The following is a 19993-nucleotide window of genomic DNA, read 5'->3' as shown; positions in this document are numbered from 1 at the left end:
TGGGGGATGTGGGGACTGGTCCCCTTCGGTTTGGTTCCCCGCGATGCGTTTCTGCTAGTTAGCTACCTTAACTAACAAGGCAGGGCACCGGCGTCGCAGCGACACGAGCGCACGGACGGCGTGAATGCTGCGCGCGCGGTGAATACGACTTTCCCTTGGGCTCGGGAATTCGGCGCTCACGGACTGTTCGGCGCACGCTCCGCTCTTCGCCACCAAGGCAAGGCCGTGGTGGAGAACGTTCTTCTGCATCTCGTCCCGTCCGGCCGTGGAGTATCTCCCCTGCCCTAGTGTGGGTGAACATTCGCTCGTAACTGCGCTGGTGAGTCGGACGACCTCGATTTATTAGCGCATTTTGTTGCTAGCACACGTTATTGTTGTTACAGCAATAAATGCCTGTCTGTGTCAGCCAGAGTGTCGTTCCTTTATTTCCCCCAGAGCAAGGCCCGCTGTAGTCTGCGTTCGCTCAGTAGCGTGCGCGATCATGGGGTGGGGTCCAGCGGTTTTGAATTGTCTCATCCGCGATTAAGCGTGGCAGAATGTATTTTCCCCCTATTACACCCCCTCCCACAAACACGCAACTGTTATCATATCCTGATTAACCATCATCATTAGCATGTTTTTGTTTGGAGTGTTACGTTAACTAGCCCCACTTGTTCATATTTACCTTTGCAGACGTCATTTTCTGTGTCCGCGAAATCTTTCGGATACGTTGGTCTCGTAAACGGGTATGGCAGGACATTAATCGTATAACCTTAGAGCCGTTGTTTTTTCTAGCGTTTATCTTTTGGACGCGGCACTGAGTGCCCGTGTTCAGACGAGTTTGTGATCACATGAGTAGGACGCTATGAGCGCATTGTGGTAGTACGTGGGTTATTATTTTTTTTTTTAAGCCCGAGAACATGGTGGTTTTCTTCGCAGCGAGAGCTGCCCGCTTCAGGTCGACTCCGAAGGGGTTAAGATGCATTCATCCGCAATAGATTGCGACGTTCGTTTTTCCAATGACTTGCCTCACTTTTCCCCAACTGAATCATCTCTCCTAATGACTCATCACACAGTAAAGAGCTGCTTTCTTCAAGAAACTCTGTTTATCGCAGCGCTTAGCGGCCCCTAAACGGAGGGCGCGGTTCTCGGCTTTCACTAAGAATTATTAAGGCATAATAGGTTTTCTGTTTTGTGAGGCGTTATTCATTTAAAAGCTGAAATTGAAGACGCATGAATGCGGTTTGACTAAAAAAATTGCATGGTATTCGCGGGAAGAAAATTTCACGGTTGAACGCACATCTATTGTACAAGAGCGGTCACTTAGACTCAAAGAGCCCATACATCGGCAGAGATACCGACGCCTGGGCGCCGCTTGGGGCTAGATTTTGGCGGAAGCCTGTTGATTTCTCTTCATTGTAATTCGCCGGCGTCCTTTCTTTCTCTAGCGCAGTTTCCGAAAAACGGACAGTTCTACTGAGGCATCGAAAGTTTAATATTCAGTCATATTTTTCGCCAGGAGGACACTTCTAGCCACTTATGTTTTTTCCAGGAAAAGGTGCGACAATATTTTGTGGGGACTCGCAAGGCGTAGTGACCTCTTCGTGATCGATCGTGTCGGCACGGCTCCACTCTTGGGAACATATCCATATTCTGCGAGCTTGAGCCGTCCGGCCTTCTCCCCTGTCCTTGCGTGAACGAACATTCGCTCGTAACCCTGCTGGTGGGTCGGACAACCTCGATGCCTTAACGTATTTTGCGGCTGGCTGGCCTTATACTTGCAGCACCAAAAAAACTCTTCCTTCAACCCGTGTTATTCCTTTGTTCCCAAGCGCATTGCCCGCCGTAGTCGGCATGCGCTCCGGTGCGCTGGCAATAATAGGAGGGTGGGGAGGGGGGCTTAGGTGAGGTCTGACTCTCAGCCGTGAATAAGCGGAGAAAAGCTAATTAGAAATTACTAGACGAGATTATTTGCCCGCTGACTTAGGCCGTGGAGCAAGCAGATTGTGCTATAGTCGACAAATGATTCAGCAGTAAGCAGCTTCTTTACTTTAATAAACATTATTTAGCCTGCACTAAAGCAATGTATGCAGGCGAAAACATGCGGATTTAAACAGTATATAGTGCCACTGCTACTAAGAGCAATGGCTCTCTCGCTTTAGAATAGTGGCTTCCCTCCGAAACTGACTGCTTTGGAGAGGATTATGGTGGACCAAGGCGAAACTTAACTCCTGTAGGAAGCACCAAGAGTAACTCTACACTGTAGCTGTCGATGGAGGATTAAGGTTGCTGGCTAAAGCGTCCCTGGGGCGGTTACTCCAAGTTCCAGATCGTGACATTGAAACTGCCAAAATATATGTGTTCGTTAGCTCCGCACGACGCATAAGTGTGCATGACTAAAGTGAAGGTCTGATAGCCATGTGCTGAACGCACTCTGTCTGTTTATGGCGTCGAGCAGGCATTTCAAAGCCTTTCGAGAAACTGACAAATATTCCAAGAACTGGAAACCGCCTACATTGCTTCCTATAAAGCGTCTTTTAAAGCGGCTTTCTATATCTGTGTATAATGCCCAAGTGGGTGTTACGCTTGGCAAGCATTTAGTCTACTTATAAATAACGTAAATAACGTAAAATGCAGCGGTGGCGTAGAGGTAGAACATCCGCCTCGCGTTCAAGAGGACCGGGGTTCAAATCCTGGTGCCGCGCAATTCTCCACCGGGTTTAAAAAAAAATCCGCGGTCGTTGGAATTGCATAACCAGGCCTGGAGTGCGGCCTGATCTCGGTGACCAGAACCGACAACGCACTCTCTCACCAGAGCAGGATTTGGCCACCCTGGTGTAGTACTTGGCCACAACCTTCTATGATCAAACCAATTAACCCTCGGCCTTCAGTCCCCAGCGGCTGCAGAGCAACTGACCACGGCGGCGGTCAGACCTGTGACGCAGCGGAGGGTGCTAAGAATCTCTGGCTCCGGACAGGCCGCCATTGGAATCGGAACCTGGCAACGTTTAACGCCAGAACTTTAGCTAGTGAGGCTAGCCTAGCAGTGCTGTTTGAGGAACTAGCGGGAATTAAATGGGTTGTGATAGGGCTTAGCGAAGTTAGGAGGACAGGTGAGGCGTATACAGTACTAAAGGACGGACACATACTGTGCTATCGCGGGTTAGAGGATAGATGAGAACTAGGTGTGGGATTCCTCATTAATAAGGATATAGCTGGCAATGTAGAGGAGCTCTACAGTATTAACGAGAGGTTAGCAGCTATAGTAATTAGGCTGAATAGGAGGTACAAGCTGAAAGTGGTGCAGGCCTACGCACCCACATCCAGCCATGATGACCAGACCGTTGAAAGTTTCTATGAGGACGTAGAATCAGCAATGAATAAAGTAAAATCGCAGTACACTGTACTGATGGGCGACTTCAATGCGAAGGTGGGCAAGAAGCAGGTTGACGACCACGCGGTAGGTGACTATGGGATACGCTGTAGAAATAGCAGGGGAGAGTTATTAGTCGAATTCGCGGATAGAAATGATTTACGGATCATGAATACCTTCTTCCGCAAACGACAAAACAGGAAGTGGACCTGGAAGAGCCCCAATGGTGAGATTAAAAATGAAATCGACTTCATACTATGCGCTAAACCTGGCATCATTCAGGATGTGGCCGTCATCGGAAAGGTGCGTTGTAGCGACCACAGAATGGTAAGGTCTAGAATTAGCTTAGACTTGAAGAGGGAACGGAAGAAGGTAGTGAAGAAGAAGACCATTAACGAGTTAGCCGTAAGAGGGAAAGCACAGCAGTTTAGGATAGCGCTGAAAAACAGATATTCGGCTTTAACTGAGGAAGATGATATTGATGTTCATTCAGTGCACGATAATCTGACATCAATAATTACGGAGTGTGCAGTAGAAGTAGGCGGTAGGACAGTTCGAAAGGATACCGGGAAGCTATCTCAGGTGACGAAAGATCTGATTAAGAAGCGCCAAAACATGAGGGCATCTAACCCTACCGATAGAATAGAACTAATGGAGCTATCAAAGTTAATAAATAAGCGCAAGGTAGCCGACATAAGGAAGTTTAATATGGAGAGAATCGAGCATGCTATAAAGAACGGAGGTAGCCTAAAAACAGTGAAGAGGAAACTAGGCATAGGTAAAAACCACATGTATGCATTAAGAGACAAGCAGGGCAATGTCATTAGCAATATGGATAAGATAGTTAACGTAGCCGAAGAGTTCTACACAGACCTGCACATTAGCCAATGTAATCAGAGCGTTAATGAGAAAGACAGAAGTACACAGCAATGCGTCATCCCGCCAGTAACGAAAGATGAAGTAAAGAAAGCCTTAGAGGCAATGAAAAGGGGAAAAGCAGCTGGAGAGGATCAGGTAACAGCTGATCTGTTGAAGGATGGAGCGCACATCGTGCTAGAAAAACTAGCCACCCTTTATACGCAATTCCTTATGACCTCGACTGTACCAGAAGCTTGGAAGAATGCAAACATTATCTTAATTCATAAGAAGGGAGACGCCAAGGACTTGAAAAATTACAGGCCGATCAGCTTACTATCCGTTGCCTACAAAGTATTTACTAAGGTAATCGTTAATAGAGTCAGGGCAACGTTAGACTTTAATCAACCAAATGATCAGGCAGGTTTTCGTAAAGGATATTCCACAATAGATCATATTCACACTATCAATCAGGTGATAGAGAAATGCGCAGAATATAACCAACCTCTATATATAGCTTTCATTGATTACGAGAAGGCATTCGACTCAGTGGAAACCTCAGCAGTCATACAGGCATTGCGTAATCAGGGGGTAGAAGAGCCTTATGTCAAAATACTGGAAGATATATATAGCAACTGCACAGCTGCTATAGTCCTCCATAAAGCCAGCAATAAAATTCCAATTAGGAAGGGCGTCAGGCAAGGAAACACGATCTCGCGAATGCTGTTCACCGCATGTTTACAGCAGGTATTTCGAGCCCTGAATTGGGAACAGTCGGGAATAAGAATAAATGGAGAATACCTAAATAATCTGCGATTTGCTGATGACATTCCCTTGCTGAGTCACTCAGGAGGTGAACTGCAAATCATGATCAATGAGTTAGACAGGCAGAGCAGATCGATGGGTCTAAAAATTAACATGCAGAAAACCAAGGTAATGTTCAACAGCCTAGCAAGAGAACAACAGTTCACAATTGGCAGCGAGAGCCTAGAAATTGTGACGGAATACGTCTACTTAGGGCAGGTAGTGACAGCTGATCCGGATCATGAGAGGGAGATAACAAGAAGGATAAGAATGGTGTGGAGCGCATATGGCAAATTCTCGCAGATCATGAGTGGCAGTTTACCAATTTCCCTGAAGAGGAAAGTGTACAACAGCATAATCTTACCGGTACTCACCTACGGGGCAGAAACGTGGAGGCTAACGAAAAGAGTTCAGCTTAAGTTAAGGACAACGCAGCGAGCCATGGAAAGAAAAATGATAGGTGTAACGTTAAGAGATCTGAAGCGGGCAGAGTGGGTGAGGGAACACGGGTTAATGACATCCTAGTCGAAATCATGAGGAAGAAATGGGCTTGGGCAGGGCATGCAATGCGAAGGCAAGATAACCGCTGGTCCTTAAGGGTAACGGAGTGGATTACAAGAGAAGGCAAGCGTAGCAGGGGGCGGGAGAAGATTAGGTGGGCGGATGAGATTAAGAAGTTTCCAGGCAAAGGGTGGATGCAGCTGGCAAAGGATAGGGTTAATTGGAGAGACATGGGAGAGACCTTTGCCCTGCAGTGGGTGTAATAAGGCTGATGATGATGATAAATAACGTGTTCGGCAAGAGGAGTCCGAACAGAATGATCTTAAAGAAGGAACTCTCTTGAATTAGAGAAAAAATAGCGCCAAACCATGTACAGCACAAGAAAAGAACGAATACGAGACAGAAGCGCTAACTCACCACAGAATTTTATTGAAGCCAGAAAGCTCCATATCTAAGGTGAAGTTTCAAGGGGAAAGAAGGGTGGCATGGAGGAGAAGTTGAACAAAGGCAACCATCTGGGAACGCAGAAACAGGCAGCCATAAATCACAAAAGAAAAAGAACAGTTACTTGATAGCTGAATGCAAATATTTGAATTCGGAGGCAAAAAGGGGTAGAAATGGAGTGCTGACACAGCTACAGCCGAATTTCTTTATATAAAAAGCCTCCAGACTAACACGTGCAGTTTTATCTGTGCTCTGGCCAAGTCTCCTCGTCTCACATAACCGCACCTCGCAACCGTCGCAGCTTATTACGTGTGGAACCAAATGTGCGTAGTTATCTTTGCAGTCTGATAAATTTCGCGCATGGTCCCCCAAACACTCGTTGATGCAGCGGAGAGTCTGGCCGGCATAAAACTTCCCACACGTTAAGAGGATAGCGTAGACCACCCCTACGGAACATTTGGTAAGCCGAGTATCGTGCTTCACCTGGCAGCCCGCTTTCTTGAGTTGCAGATTCGCGGACACAACTTTTCCAGCTTGTTAGGAGCTGAAAAGACGACACTCACGCCATACCTGTTGGCCACTTTCCTCAAGTTGTGCGAGGTTTTGTGTACGTAAGGCACAACCAGCGGCTTCTGTGTCCTGCGATGATCCTCTCCGGTTTTTCTTCGTGTTCCGTGCTTAAGTTTCTGAAGGAGGGTCTCGCAAACAGCAACCAAGGCAGAGCAGGGGAACCCAGCCGCCGAAAGTCGGCTCATATGATTTTGAAGGCTATCTTGCAACTGATGTGGGCACGACATTCGGCGGCTGGGTTACCCCGCTTTGTCTTGGTTGCTGTTTGCGAGACCCTCTTTCAAAAACTTCAGCACGGAACACGAAGAAATACCGGAGCGGATCGTCGCAGGACACAGAAGCCGCTGGTTGTTCCTTACTTACACAAAACCTCGTACAACTTGAGGAAAGTGGCCAACAGGTATGGCGTGAGTGCCGTCTTTTTTTCGGCTCCTAACAAGCTGGAAAAGTTGTGCCCGCGAATCTGTAACTCAAGAAAACGGGTTGCCATGGAAGCACGATACTCCTTTTACCAAGTGTTCCGTAGGAGTGGTCCACGCTATCCTCTTAACGTGTGGGAAGTTTTATGTCACCCATATTGGCCGCTGCATCAATTACCGCTTAGGGGACCATGCCCGAAATTTATCAGATTTGAAAGATAAGTACGCACATTTGGTTGCGCACGTAATGAGCTGCGACGGTTGTGAGGTGCGGTTAAATGAGACGAAGTTTCGTGGAAAGAGCAGATAAAACGGCACGTGTTAGTCTGGAGGCTTTTTACTTAAAGAAGTTTGGCTGTAGATGTGTCAGCACTCCATTTTTATCACTTTTAGCGTCCAAGTTGAACTATTTAGATTCAGCTCTGTAGTAACTGTTGTTTTTTGTGATTTTTGGCTAGCTGCCTGTTTTTGCGTTCCAAGGTGGTTGCCTTAATTTGTTCACCTTTTCCTCCATGCCACCATTCTTTCTCTTTGAAACTTCACCATATATGAGGTGCTTCCTGGCTTCAATAAAATTCTGTGGTGAGTTAGCGCTTGTGTTTCGTCTTCATTCTTTTCTTGTGGTGTGCATGGTTTGGCGCTAGTTTTTCTCTAATTCAGGTATGCACCAACTAGCCCTAAAAGAGGAATTAACGAAGGAACCCTCTCGGCTGATGATCTCGTTCTGCTATGTTGAGGTTCTGCCACCGAAGTGTACACCGCCTTCATGATCATTCCAGTACATTTGGCGCAAGAAAAAATCAATCATAACCACACTCATGAAATATGAAATCACACTTTTATAAGATTCAGGTTCATAAGCGTCAGTGTGGCCCCTCTGTGGAAAAGGAGCATGCCGTAGAGGTTCACTACTCGCTTTCACTCCTTTGCCAATGAGGGGGCTAAAAGAAGGCCGAGAGCTTTTTCGACAAGGGATTATTACATATCCTTTCGTATATATTGGCTCAAGCCGACACTTATGAAATCAAAATAGCCTTAGTTTAGCAACCACCTTAGCATGTCTAGCAGAAGAGTTGTAATTGCCGACATGCAGCGATAAAATGAATAAAAGTTTCTATCGCACATTCAGACAGGGGCGATTGAAAGCACACGACCGCACGAATCAGCCCAATAAACGTATGTGCTTTTATGCGCGAATGGCCTAGCCAACGACTCTCCAAGAAGTTGAGGGGGTCAGAGGTGTACATATGAGGGGAGTGTGTTATGATAGCGAAGACTGAAGGCTGAAGTGCAGCCGTACCCGCCACGAGTTCCTGTAGCCTTTGCACCTCCCTCTGCTCCTCGATGCTTCCCGGTCGGAGGCGTTGTCGGGACACCACGAATGCTCGCGCCGTCTCTCCGTACTCGGCGTGCGGAACCCCGGCTACGACCACGTGGCGCACCCCCCAGTCGGCGGCCAGCAGATCTTCCAGCTCGGCCGGGGCCACCTGCTGGTCCATGCACTTGATCAGCTCCTTCAGCCGGCCACACACAAAGAAGCGTCCGTCGGGAACATAGTAGCCCACGTCGCCTAGGAAGACAAAAGACGACCTAACGTGTGCCGAAGGAATTCATGCGCGTCTCTTGGCTCCCAAGTGCTACGTCCAAATATCTGTTACAATCTGAGCAGTGCATGAGGAGCATTCTAAGGCTCGAGCCCCGTTCATGTCCGAGACTCCGCGCCCGGACCCGGTCCAGGCCCGCTGCTTCGAGCCAGGACCCGGCTGGGGCCCGCTACATTATCACTCTACTAATGCCGCACTTAGCCCGGATCCAAGCACGTTCCCGAAGCTGCTCAAGAGGTAAAGTGCTGTGTTCAAGCAGTCTGCTTCTTCAGAAGATGTTGCCAGACGAGGTGCTGATGTCACAATAACGTTTGAAAAATTTCTTTTGGTAAACACAAAAAGAAGACAATGCAAGGCTGGTCGCGCGTTCGGCTTTCTGAACAGCTGTCCGTGAATAGCCCCGAAGTTCCGACGGTCAAACGAAAAGGGTTGCATATGCGCGCAACTAACTCTGGATTACCTCTGGATTTTTAATCAACCTATTCTTAAGGCCCGCGATATCTAAATGCATATAAAATCATCGAAGCCACAGCAATTACATTTCTTAATGTATTTAATGAGCACGATTTCACAGGCTTAATTCGCTGCTGCCGAGGCCTTGTTTTTAGGGAATGAAATGAATAAAGCCTCTGTTGGGATGGTCTGAGACGAAAAGCGAATACTCTTTTTTATTGCGGGGATTTTGCTTGAAGACCCGAAGTGGTTCTGATATATGCTCTTCTGCAATAGCGTTTCTTCTAGCCTGCAGATGCTTTGGGGAGGCAGACAGACAATCAAATACTATCTTGAAACATACGGCTAACCGTCAAGCAATCGAATAAGGGCCATTCTTTTATGAGAAATAAAATGCCTAGTCAGAAGCGGTAAGAGAAAACAGAGCACATGCGGAGCGCCTTCTCGTTGATCCGACGACGTGTGCTTGCTGATAGGTGAAACAGCGTAAACCAGCGGTGCTGTGCATTATACTAGGAGAATGCACTCGTGCAAATGAGCCGTGCGCAGGCGTTACAAGGCTCCACTAAGAATGCCTCGGTAGCGCATCCCGCTAATGGAATTAGCACCTTTTCTAAATTCTTTGACGTCGTTCAACGCGGCCAGGCGTTCTCGCCCAAAGTTACTTCGACAACACTGTGAGTGACGCTGATTAAACTCGGTCCTCAAATGAGCTGCCTCTCATCCCGCGTTAATAAAAAAGAAGTGCTAGTGGTTTAAAAACAACCGAGATGATTTTATCGCCACGATTCGTTAATTTGTGAGACTTTCCGAGAACAGTGAAAAAAAATGGTATTTATTTCAATTATTCTCGCGTGGAAACAATCCAACTATAGGATACATGAAAAATAAGTAAATAAACGTTGTTGTTATCTCTCAGCCTACACCATGACTCCTCTAAATCCGTGTCGTTGCTAGAACGCTAGACGTGTAGTTCACCTTGTAATAATGAAACACAAGCCACACACAGCCCCTATATGTTGGGGTCGGACCCCGGCCCGGGCCCGACTCCAGCACGGGCTTCCAACTTTTAACTCGGGCTCGGGATTTCGGGCTTGCCCGAGCCCGTGAAATAACGCCTTAGGGACAGCGTGTAGCCCACTAGAATAATAAATTTCGCAGGCCGCGATTATAATCATACAAGCGACCTCGGATAGAAAGGATGAATTGAAACAGATTGAACAGGACAATCCATAACAAGGAAAGTAAAAAAATATGCAATAATAGGCGCATCACACCAGTGCAAATAAAGCCATCTTCGTAGATATCATCCGTTTCCTTTGGTTTCCTCAGGTAGGCTTTAAACGTACAGGCACCCTTCACACAGATTTCCCCCTGCTTATTTGGTCCCAGAGCCTTCCTTGTGCACACGTCTGCCACCTGCACAAAATAAACAAAACGTAATCGGTGATGTCGAAGGCAATTAAATTGTTTTATACGCATTGATGTTTTTGTAGGTGCTCCTGGCATGGCACCTAAAGCGGTTAGAATAAGAAAAAATTTCGAAACTTTGCACTCTCACCCGCACCAAAGATGACGACACAGGAATAGCCGTGCGTCAAGCCACCTATGTTACAGGTCTTATACTCAAATGTGAAAAAAGAACGTCCATGACAAGCAATAGGACTGCCCCTGAAAGGGGGTATTATCTTCCAAGAGCCCCCACGGTTAATGCAGGACCTGTCCCGGGCTGGTAAGAATGTCTTTAAATTTCGATGCCGCACAGCTGTCGTGTAGGGGATCAAGCCCTTAGGCTGTCCTGAAAATATGCTTTTTACTTATTTTATTACGCATACTGTACATCCTTGCGAGTGTGACGTTCCTTGTGTGTGTTACGAGGTTCCGCGTTCGACGGCGCGGCGTAGACGGAGCCCCCAGTGGCGGCGAAAGCACAACCGGACCCCCTTTCATGTTTCTACTGTATATGGCTGCAAGCAACTTGAGTGAGATTGCTTTTGGGCCTGCCGCCGTGGACCGCACGGAGACGACCCAGATGACAGCGGCATCATCAATTACCCAGCCATACTCGTTGAGAGTGACGACTAGAACGAAGGGGTTTAAGCCCAACCGGACCTCCTTTCCATAGTGTCGGCACGAGACGAACGCCTACGCCGCCGCCGCCGCCGCCGCGGGGAGACGGGCGTTAACTTCCCCAATTGCCGTGGCCGTTCCAGGGGAGGCCTCGTTTCGGCGGGCCTGGCCCCGTGGCAAGACTGCGGGCATCATCAATCAACCCTCCCGAGCACATCCCAGGACAAGGGACCACTTTCCCGGCCTTTTAGTGACCTCGCGTTCCGGCCTTGAGGGGCGAGTGTCATTTGATGGAGAACGGAGGCCGGTGACCCGCGGGAACCAACAGCGGGCCAGAGCACGCCTTACCACAGCCGACGCTATGCGCTACCTCGAAGACAACCTTCTTTCCCTCGGACTCAACACGTGAGGGGGGCTAGACCATAAGTACGGTGGGGTGTTTGTGCGCCCAAGTGAAAGCCCTAGGCCCCCCCCACCACTCCGGCGTGGGCGTCCTCACCCTAGGGAGTGTGGGGATAAGAGGATATAAAAATCGACAAGGAGTACCGAAGAAGACGCTCAGGACGACATCGTTCGCCAAGGGGGCCTTCAGCGCCGAAGCCCGACGGCGTGCAGCTTCTGCCAGCAACCGTTCGAGCTCAACTCCGGAGCCCCTCCATCGTCCCCATGAAGTCGTCGGCATGTAAGCTCGGACGCCCCAGCCTCTGATGTATAATCATAATCATGTGTAATTATTGAATATATCTGTTTGTTTGAACTGAGCCATACGGTGTCTCTTTGCCTCTCCGTCCCGTGTGGACCTGCGCATTATGGGCGGTCATCACACTAGTGTCAGAAGTGGGGTCTCAAAAGCAAATGTCCTCTGAATGCTGCGACATTCATGACTTCAAAATTGTAATCAAAAGGGAATCACGGGACTGATTGTGGGACATTTACCCCCATTTGAGAGGCTTAAGGCACCGGAGGGCTTGGAAAAAAATGTCTGTATCTGAGGGAGCTCCCACTCCACAGCCGTCGCTCGGAGCAAGCATGCTGGCATTAGGAAGCGTCATTCCGACGTTTACAGGAGATAAGACAGGGGTTCCAATCTGCGATTTCTTTTCTATGCTAGAAGAGATTGGGAAAATGGGGGGATGGTCCGATGCTCAAATGCTGGGAATGGCGAGGTGTAAGATGGCAGGAGCTGCTCATGATTTTGCATGGCGAGACGAAAAAGTAAAATCCACAAAATCATTTGCGGAATTCAAGAAGCTCGCGTTTGAGCATTTCGACACTGAAACACGTCACGTGCGGGTACAGAGGTTCTGTGACGCCGGACAGATGGTAGGGGAGGACGTGCGAACGTTTGCGTCGCGGCTTCAGCGCCTAGCACGCGATACGTTAAGCAGGGAGGAGGAAGGGGACCAGCTAAGGAAGAAATACGCGGAGGATCTACTTAAAGAGGAAATGACCGCTTTGTTCGTGGCTGGTCTGCAAGACCCCGTGCGCCGGTTCGTGCTCTCGCGCAAGCCGAGCAATTTCGACCAAGCCGTGGCGGCCGCATTGGATGAGGAACGAAATGAGGCGTTAACGACAGCCGCAGCGAGAGTACGCGTCATAGAGAGAGCGGTGCTCCACCCTGAGGTTGCTCTCTTGACAGAGCGGTTAGATCGCTTAGAACAGCTGCTCTCTCAGCAGGTGGAACGCCAGGTTGAAGCGCGCGCTCAACAGCGCCCATTCGCTGGAAACCGGAGACCGCCACAAAGCTACAGGCGCGGTATACGAGATTTTGAAGAAATCGTATGCTTCGCTTGCCAGGGTCGCGGACACATCGCCAGGTTCTGCCAAAACGTGCGCCGTGGGGAGCCACAAAGAGAAGCAGGCGAGACACGCCCTAAGCAAGCCTACAGCGGGGCTCCAGATACCGAGACAAAAACTAGATAGTCCTCCCCATCCTGAGGAGCATGGGGAGGGAGCAGTGGATGATGAGGTGGTGGTAGTTTGTGTGGCCGACGAGGCATGCCCTGTTGTGCGTTGCAAGTTAAATGGTTGTTGCATGGAATTGTTGATAGATACGGGGTCAAAGGTGACATTGCTTAAGGAGAGCAGTTTTAACACGCTTCGAAGGAAGGGGGACTGCGAGGTGTTGGAAGCGTCTGGTGGTATGGCAACCAAATTTGTAGGCATAACGGGGGATCCTCTTGGCATAAGTGGACTCTACCGGCTACACTTCTCTCTCGGCGGAATTGCATTGAGCACCCCTGCTACGTATGCCCGGACACGGTGTCTCTGCCAAACGGAGTGTCAGGTATATTAGGGCAGGATTTTTTGAGAAAAGGGAAGGTAGTAGTCTCATTCTCTGAGGCAGAGGTTAATGCGGGCGGCTCAAAAGTTCCGTTTTTGAACAGGAGAGGGGCTGAGATTCGCATTACCGATATTGACACCCGTCAAACAGTTTGATCATTGGAGAAGGTATATTCGCGGGTTGCCGTCAGGCTGGTCGATGAGGCGGTCGTCTTTCCTTGGTCGGAGCACATTTTGTACGCGTTTGTGCCTTCAGATGTAGAGAGCGGCGCCGTGGGAGTGCTTGAGCCGGTCGACTCTCTCAGCAATGGCCTGAAGGCAGCCGCGTGCCTCGTGACAGTAAATGACGCCCACAGAGTGCCCCTACGGGTGGTTAACTGTAGCCAGCAGCCACTGAGCCTTCCCAAGAACAAAAACATTGGCTTTCTTCACCTCTGCGATAGAGAAACATGAGCCCACCGATACGGTACTCGCAACTGTAGAGCATGCTAGTCCTTCGGCTGCTCCAAAGGTGTCGTTCGATCTTTCTCACGTAAAATCCAGGGAGAGGGAGGCTCTGGCTGGTTTGCTGAACGACTACTCGGAGGTATTCGCCGCGTCCAACCTGGATTTGGGCTGCTGTGGCGTTATAAAGCACAGGATAGAAACCGGCACTTCATCGCCCGTTTACCAGCGTGCGTACAGGATTCCTTACTCTCAACGTGAGGAGATGGAGCGGCAGGTGCAGGACCTGATTGATCGCGGCATTGTCGAACACTCAAAGTCACCCTGGGGAGCACCAGCACTATTGGTGGAAAAGCCAGATGGCTCGTATCGATTGGTAGTGGACTACCGCAAACTAAATGCCGGAACTCGCATCGATCCATACCCCATCCCCAATATACAGGAGACGCTTTCTCAGCTGGGCTCTGCCAGGTACTTCACGGTAGTGGACATGGCGGCGGGATTCTGGCAGATAGCAATGGATCCGGCAGATGCTGAGAAAACGGCATTCAACACGCCCTCAGGGCACTATGAATGGAAAAGAATGCCGATGGGTCTGGCCAACAGCCCTGCTGCCTAGCAGAGAACCGCTGATGTTATCCTGGCAGGTCTTCTGGGGAGGCTGTGCTTCGTGTATATGGATGACATAATCATATACAGTGACAGTTTTGAGAACCATTTGCGCAATATTGAGCAGGTTGTGGTGAGACTAAGAGGAGCGGATCTCAAGCTGAAGCCCTCTAAGTGCCAATTCCTCAAAAACGAGGTGAAATACCTCGGGCACGTTGTTTCAGCTGACGGCGTGCGACCGGACCCTGACAAACTAAGGTGTGTCTCGGATTTTCCATCCCCGACTAGCGTCCGCCAGGTCCGGGAGTTTCTCGGCCTGATCGGTTACTACCGAAGGCACATAGAGGAGTTCGTCAAGTTCGCTAAGCCGCTCACCGCCTTAACAGCCAAAAATGTCGCCTTTCGCTGGGACGAAAACGCGGAGGATGTTTTTTGGGCCCTGAAAAGGAAGCTAATGAGTGCACCGCTGTTGCGCCACCCGGATTTTAATTTGCCCTTCGTTATGGCCACAGATGCGTCAAAGTTCGCAGTTGGTGCCGTGCTATCTCAGGTTATCGAGGGCAAAGAACATCCCGTTGCTTTTGCTAGCCGACAGCTGAGCCCCACAGAGCAAAAGTACGGAGCTACGGAAAGGGAGTGCCTCGCCGTTGTCTGGGCAGTAAAGCACTTCAGATGCTACCTTTACGGCCGCAAATTCAAGCTAGTCACAGACTGCCATCCTCTGAAATGGGTGATGAGTGTCAGGGACCCTAGCTCGCGACTCGCTAGATGGAATCTACACCTGCAGGAATACTGCTTTGAAGTTGAGCACAAGTCAGGAAAGACACATCTGAATGCTGATGCACTCAGCCGCACAGCTGCCGTGGCAGCTATAGGTGAGTTTGTCCCCGTAGTCGACCCCGCCGAATTACGCACAGAGCAGTGCAAAGATCCTGACCTGAAGCGAATAATCGAAAACTTAGAGGGCGCACCGTCTCACCCCGAACAGCTAGGTTATTTCATTGGCAAAGACGGCACCCTGTGTCGGCGCACGAGGCCAACCAGGAAAGGGAGACCAGAGAAAACCGCTTGGGAGAGAGTCGTCATACCTCGGTCGTGGACAGAAAGGGTACTTCGCGCGTTTCACGATGCGCCATGCGCCGGTCATTTTTTCGTAGCTAAGACACGCAGGCGTGTGGAGCGTTTGTACTTTTGGAGTGGCATGCGACAGGATGTTAGAGACTACTGTGCGAAGTGTCATTCCTGTCTCGAAAGAAAAACACCCAAGGGACGAAGACCAGCTCCAATTCAGCCGTTCTCTGAGGTTTCGGCTCCCTTCAAGCGGACAGGTATGGACATAATGGGCCCATTGCCCACGACCACTTCCGGAAACAAGTACATTTTAGTATTTGTCGATCACCTTTCAAAATACGCGGAAGCGGTAGCACTCCCAGATCAGAAGGCAGACACGGTTGCAAGAGCATTTGTCGAACAGATCGTGCTCCGACATGGACCCCCGAGGCAACTCTTGACAGATCGGGGAACGAACTTCGTGTCGCAGCTAATGAGGAGAGTTTGCGAGCTGCTTAAGATCGCTAAGAAGCAGACAACACCGTACCATCCGGCTTGCAACGGCGCGGTGGAGCGACTGAACCAAACCGTGGCCGGGTTCCTGTCGCATTTTGTTTCGCGCGACCAGCGGGACTGGGACTTGTGGCTCCCGTATGCAATGTTTGCCTACAATTCCGCAGCACACGAGAGCACGGGCGAATCGCCATTCTTTCTTCTCTACGGCCGAGACCCGGACCAGCCTAGTGAAGTGCCAGAGGGCCCCCGTCGTGTCCCATACGCTTCACTGGACGACTATAAGGTTGAGCTAGAATCGCGCTTGCAAGTGGCGAGGGACATCGCAAAGGAGGCCTTAAAGAAAGCGGCGAAGCGCAGGAAGGAGGTGCACGATCGCAGTGCTAGAGACGCGCCGTTTGATGTGGGGGACAGCTTGTAAATTGAAAACTGCCAAAGGCAGATTGGGCTAGCTCGTAAGTTCCAGACGAAGTGGAGAGGAACGTGCAAGGTTGTCGAGAAGCTTTCTCCGGTAAACTTCAGAGTCCGAGACGTGAACCGGCGCTTGATAAAGATACACGCAAATCGCCTCAAGTCGGCACCGGTTCAGTATTCACGAAATGAGGAAAGGGAAAGCGCGGATTTTGATGGGGACAGAAGTGAAGCGGAGCGCGCAGATAGTTCGCAAGAAACGCCCTCTCCTGCATTTGTTCGGCAGGCGCCAGAGGTGACGGCCGGAATGCCACCGGATTTACTTCATGCATTGCTAGAAGAAGAAGCGCGCGAGGTTGCCGCGCAGATAACGCCAGGAGAGGCTCCTGCCACGAGCCGTCGCGAGTCCCAAAGCAGACAAAGGGTCACAGACTTACATAGTATGACTCATGAAGGCCGATATCCGCTGCGAAATCGGAAAGCTAAGTCGGACTAATGGCGTAAACAGAGCGGAGTTGTGAACTGGTTAGAATTGTGTAATGCCGCAGCTGATAACATTGCTATGTGCTTATGCGTTAAGTTATCGGAGTTGGTAGTTAAACCTTTCTGTCATTAAGTAACACCTTCACAGGAGAGCATGCGGAGCGCATGCAGAATCTGCCCTACTTCCTTTCGTTATCTATATTTTTGTCTCTGCCGTGATCGTGCTAGAAGTGGGAGCTCCTTTGTAACTGTGGTAAATTTATTTCGTCCAGTTTGGACTAGAAAGGAGAGGCTTGGGTACTGAGTTTCATGTTTATCTGTAAAAGAAGATCAGTTCTGCCCCTGGAGACGCCAGTTTTGACAGCGGAGGCATATGGTGTTGTGCAGTGGTGTTGAGTGCAGCGAAAAGTGTTTTGTCGGACGCACTGTGCGAGGCGATTCAGAAAGACAAGGGGAGCTGCATCGACTCAAATGTTCGGAGAACATTCTTCTGGTGGGTGAGCGAGTGTGACGTTCCTTGTGTGTGCTACGAGGTTCCGCGTTCGACGGCGCGGCATAGACGTAGCCCCCAGTGGCGGCGAAAGCACAACCGGACCCCCTTTCATGTTTCTACTGTATATGGCTGCAAGCAACTTGAGTGAGATTGCTTTTGGGCCTGCCGCCGTGGACCGCACGGAGACGACCCAGATGACAGCGGCATCATCAATTACCTAGCCATACTCGTTGAGAGTGACGACCAGAACGAAGGGGTTTAAGCCCAACCGGACCCCCTTTCCATAGTGTCGGCACGAGACGAACGCCGCCGCCGCCGCCGCCGCGGGGAGACGGGCGTTTCTTCCCCAATTGCCGTGGCCGTTCCAGGGGAGGCCTCGATTCGGCGGGCCTGGCCCCGTGGCAAGACGGCGGGCATCATCAATCAAGCCTCCCGAGCACATCCCAGGAAAGGGACCACTTTCCCGGCCTTTTAGTGACCTCGCGTTCCGGCCTTGAGGGGCGAGTGTCATTTGATGGAGAAGGGAGGCCGGTGACCTGCGGGAACCGACAGCGGGCCAGAGCGCGCCTTACCACAGCCGACGCTATGCGCTACCTCGAAGACAACCTTCTTTCCCTCAGACTCAACACGTGAGGGGGGCGAGACCATAAGTGCGGTGGGGTGTTTGTGCGCCCAAGTGAAAGCCCTAGCCCCCCCCCCCACTCCGGCGTGGGCGTCCTCACCCTAGGGAGTGTGGGGATAAGAGGATATAAAAATCGACAAGGAGTACCGAAGAAGACGCTCAGGACGACATCGTTCGCCAAGGGGGCCTTCAGCGCCGAAGCCCGACGGCATGCAGCTTCTGCCAGCAACCGTTCGAGCTCAACTCCGGAGCCCCTCCATCGTCCCCATGAAGTCGTCGGCACGTAAGCTCGGACGCCCCAGCCTCTGATGTATAATCTTAATCATGTGTAATTATTGAATATATCTGTTTGTTTAAACTGAGCCATAGGGTGTCTCTTTGCCTCTCCGTCCCGTGTGGACCTGCGCATTATGGGCGGTCATCACACGAGATTATAATAGAAAGTGCGGATTGAGAAAATAAACATGATATATACAAAACATGGTAAATTGGCATGGTGAAAAACAGAGCGTTCTCGTATGAGGGTGTTAATAGAATACAAAAAGTCAACTACAAGACACACTTTATAGTTTCAGACAGTAAAAATTAATAATGTTCACACTAAAATGAAGCAAAATAATGATCGCAAAGGAGCATATCGGAAACACAACGGAGCTGTAACAAAAAAGAATCGGTGAAACAAGCGCTCTAAAGCTAGCATAATAGACAGCGAGACGTTTACGGCCGCCTAATGAGATGAAAAACTCCAGTTGAGTTGCAGTTATTGTGTCTATACGGACAGTATATCGTCAATACTCTCTAGTTGACTCATACCGTGGTGCCGCTAAAGGAGATATTTCCCTGTTTGCTGATCCATGGCTTTATAGTATTCGCAATCGCGAGTACTGGCGCATTCCTACACCCCGTAAACATTACCCTTTGCAGTCCTTAACTTACGCTTCCATCAGTGCCAATTAACTTCCGGCTCAATAATTGATGTTGTCACCGACAAACGTAGCACGGAGCAGGAGAGCATAGCCGTTTGCTGGGGCGAGGATCACTGAGCAGCCGCGCCCATTCGGGACAAAGACGACGCTCGGCCACGCGCAAAGGTATAAGGTTCGACCAGAAGGTGGCGCCGGCAGAGTGTCAGCTGTGTGGCATTTCCCCCTCCCTTCCATGAGGCATCGACTCGATGCCGCACGTGCGGGAAAAACAATAGGTAAGACGGCAAGTTAACGGTGCCAGTGTCTTCGGCCCCGGAGGCGCTAATGGGTGCAATACGGCTTCATTCTCGCCACATGGTCTACTTCGGATGTGGGCTGTCTGGAGGAGCGGACAGTTCTTTGAGAAAGAACATCTTAGTCTACCTCGCTGAGACGTCGTAACACCTCGTATGGACCAGAGTAACGGCGAATTAGCTTCTCAGAGCGCCCTCGCAAACGGATCAGGCTCCACACCCAGACTTGGTTGCCAGGCGTGTAAATCACCTCCCTGCGGCGGAGGTTGTAGCGCTCGACGTCGCGTTCTTGCTGGTGCCGGTATCGCTGTCGAGCAAGGTGGCGAGTGGCTTCTGCGTCACGAACAAAGTAGTCACGCCCACGACAGAAGAGTGAGCAGGATCCTGAAGAAGCATAGCGTCCAGCATGGTGAAGGCTTCGCGACCATGCACGGAGTGAAACCGAGTGAAGCGCGTCGTTTCGTGGAGCGCAGAGTTGTACGCGAACGTGTTGTAAGACAGTATCCAGTCCCAGTTCCCTTGGTCATCGTCGACATACATCGATATCCTATAGAGAATGGTCTTGTTAACCCGCTTGGTCAGTGCATTTGTTTGAGGTTGGCAGGCTTTAGTCTTTCGATGGCTGGTGCCAGTGAGTCGAAGTACCTCACTTGTAAGTGCCGAGGTAAACACGGTTCCCTTATCATTTATTACGACTCTTAGGGCACCGGGACGAAACACAATGTTGTGAATGGTCTCACAGTGGTCGCTAATAGTCAGTAGCAATAGCAATATACCGGTTACCAATTGAGGAC

General features: G+C 50.1%; 1 protein-coding gene across 1 annotated transcript in view; it reads right to left on the bottom strand.

The window, feature by feature from the left end:
• LOC144124624 (luciferin 4-monooxygenase-like) overlaps positions 1 to 19993 on the bottom strand; it is a 59287-nt gene that overhangs the window by 1902 nt on the left and 37392 nt on the right. Inside the window, exons 8-9 of the mRNA XM_077657426.1 lie at positions 10280 to 10421; positions 8246 to 8515 (exon numbers count right to left, since the gene is read on the bottom strand). Coding sequence (XP_077513552.1) covers positions 8246 to 8515; positions 10280 to 10421 — 412 coding nt within the window. The remainder of the gene's footprint in view (positions 1 to 8245; positions 8516 to 10279; positions 10422 to 19993) is intronic.

This window comes from Amblyomma americanum, chromosome 1 (assembly GCF_052857255.1).
Source record: "Amblyomma americanum isolate KBUSLIRL-KWMA chromosome 1, ASM5285725v1, whole genome shotgun sequence".
Lineage (NCBI taxonomy): Eukaryota > Metazoa > Arthropoda > Arachnida > Ixodida > Ixodidae > Amblyomma > Amblyomma americanum.
The sequence above is the reverse complement of the archived record's forward strand: the minus strand, read 5'-3'. Positions and strand labels throughout refer to the sequence as shown.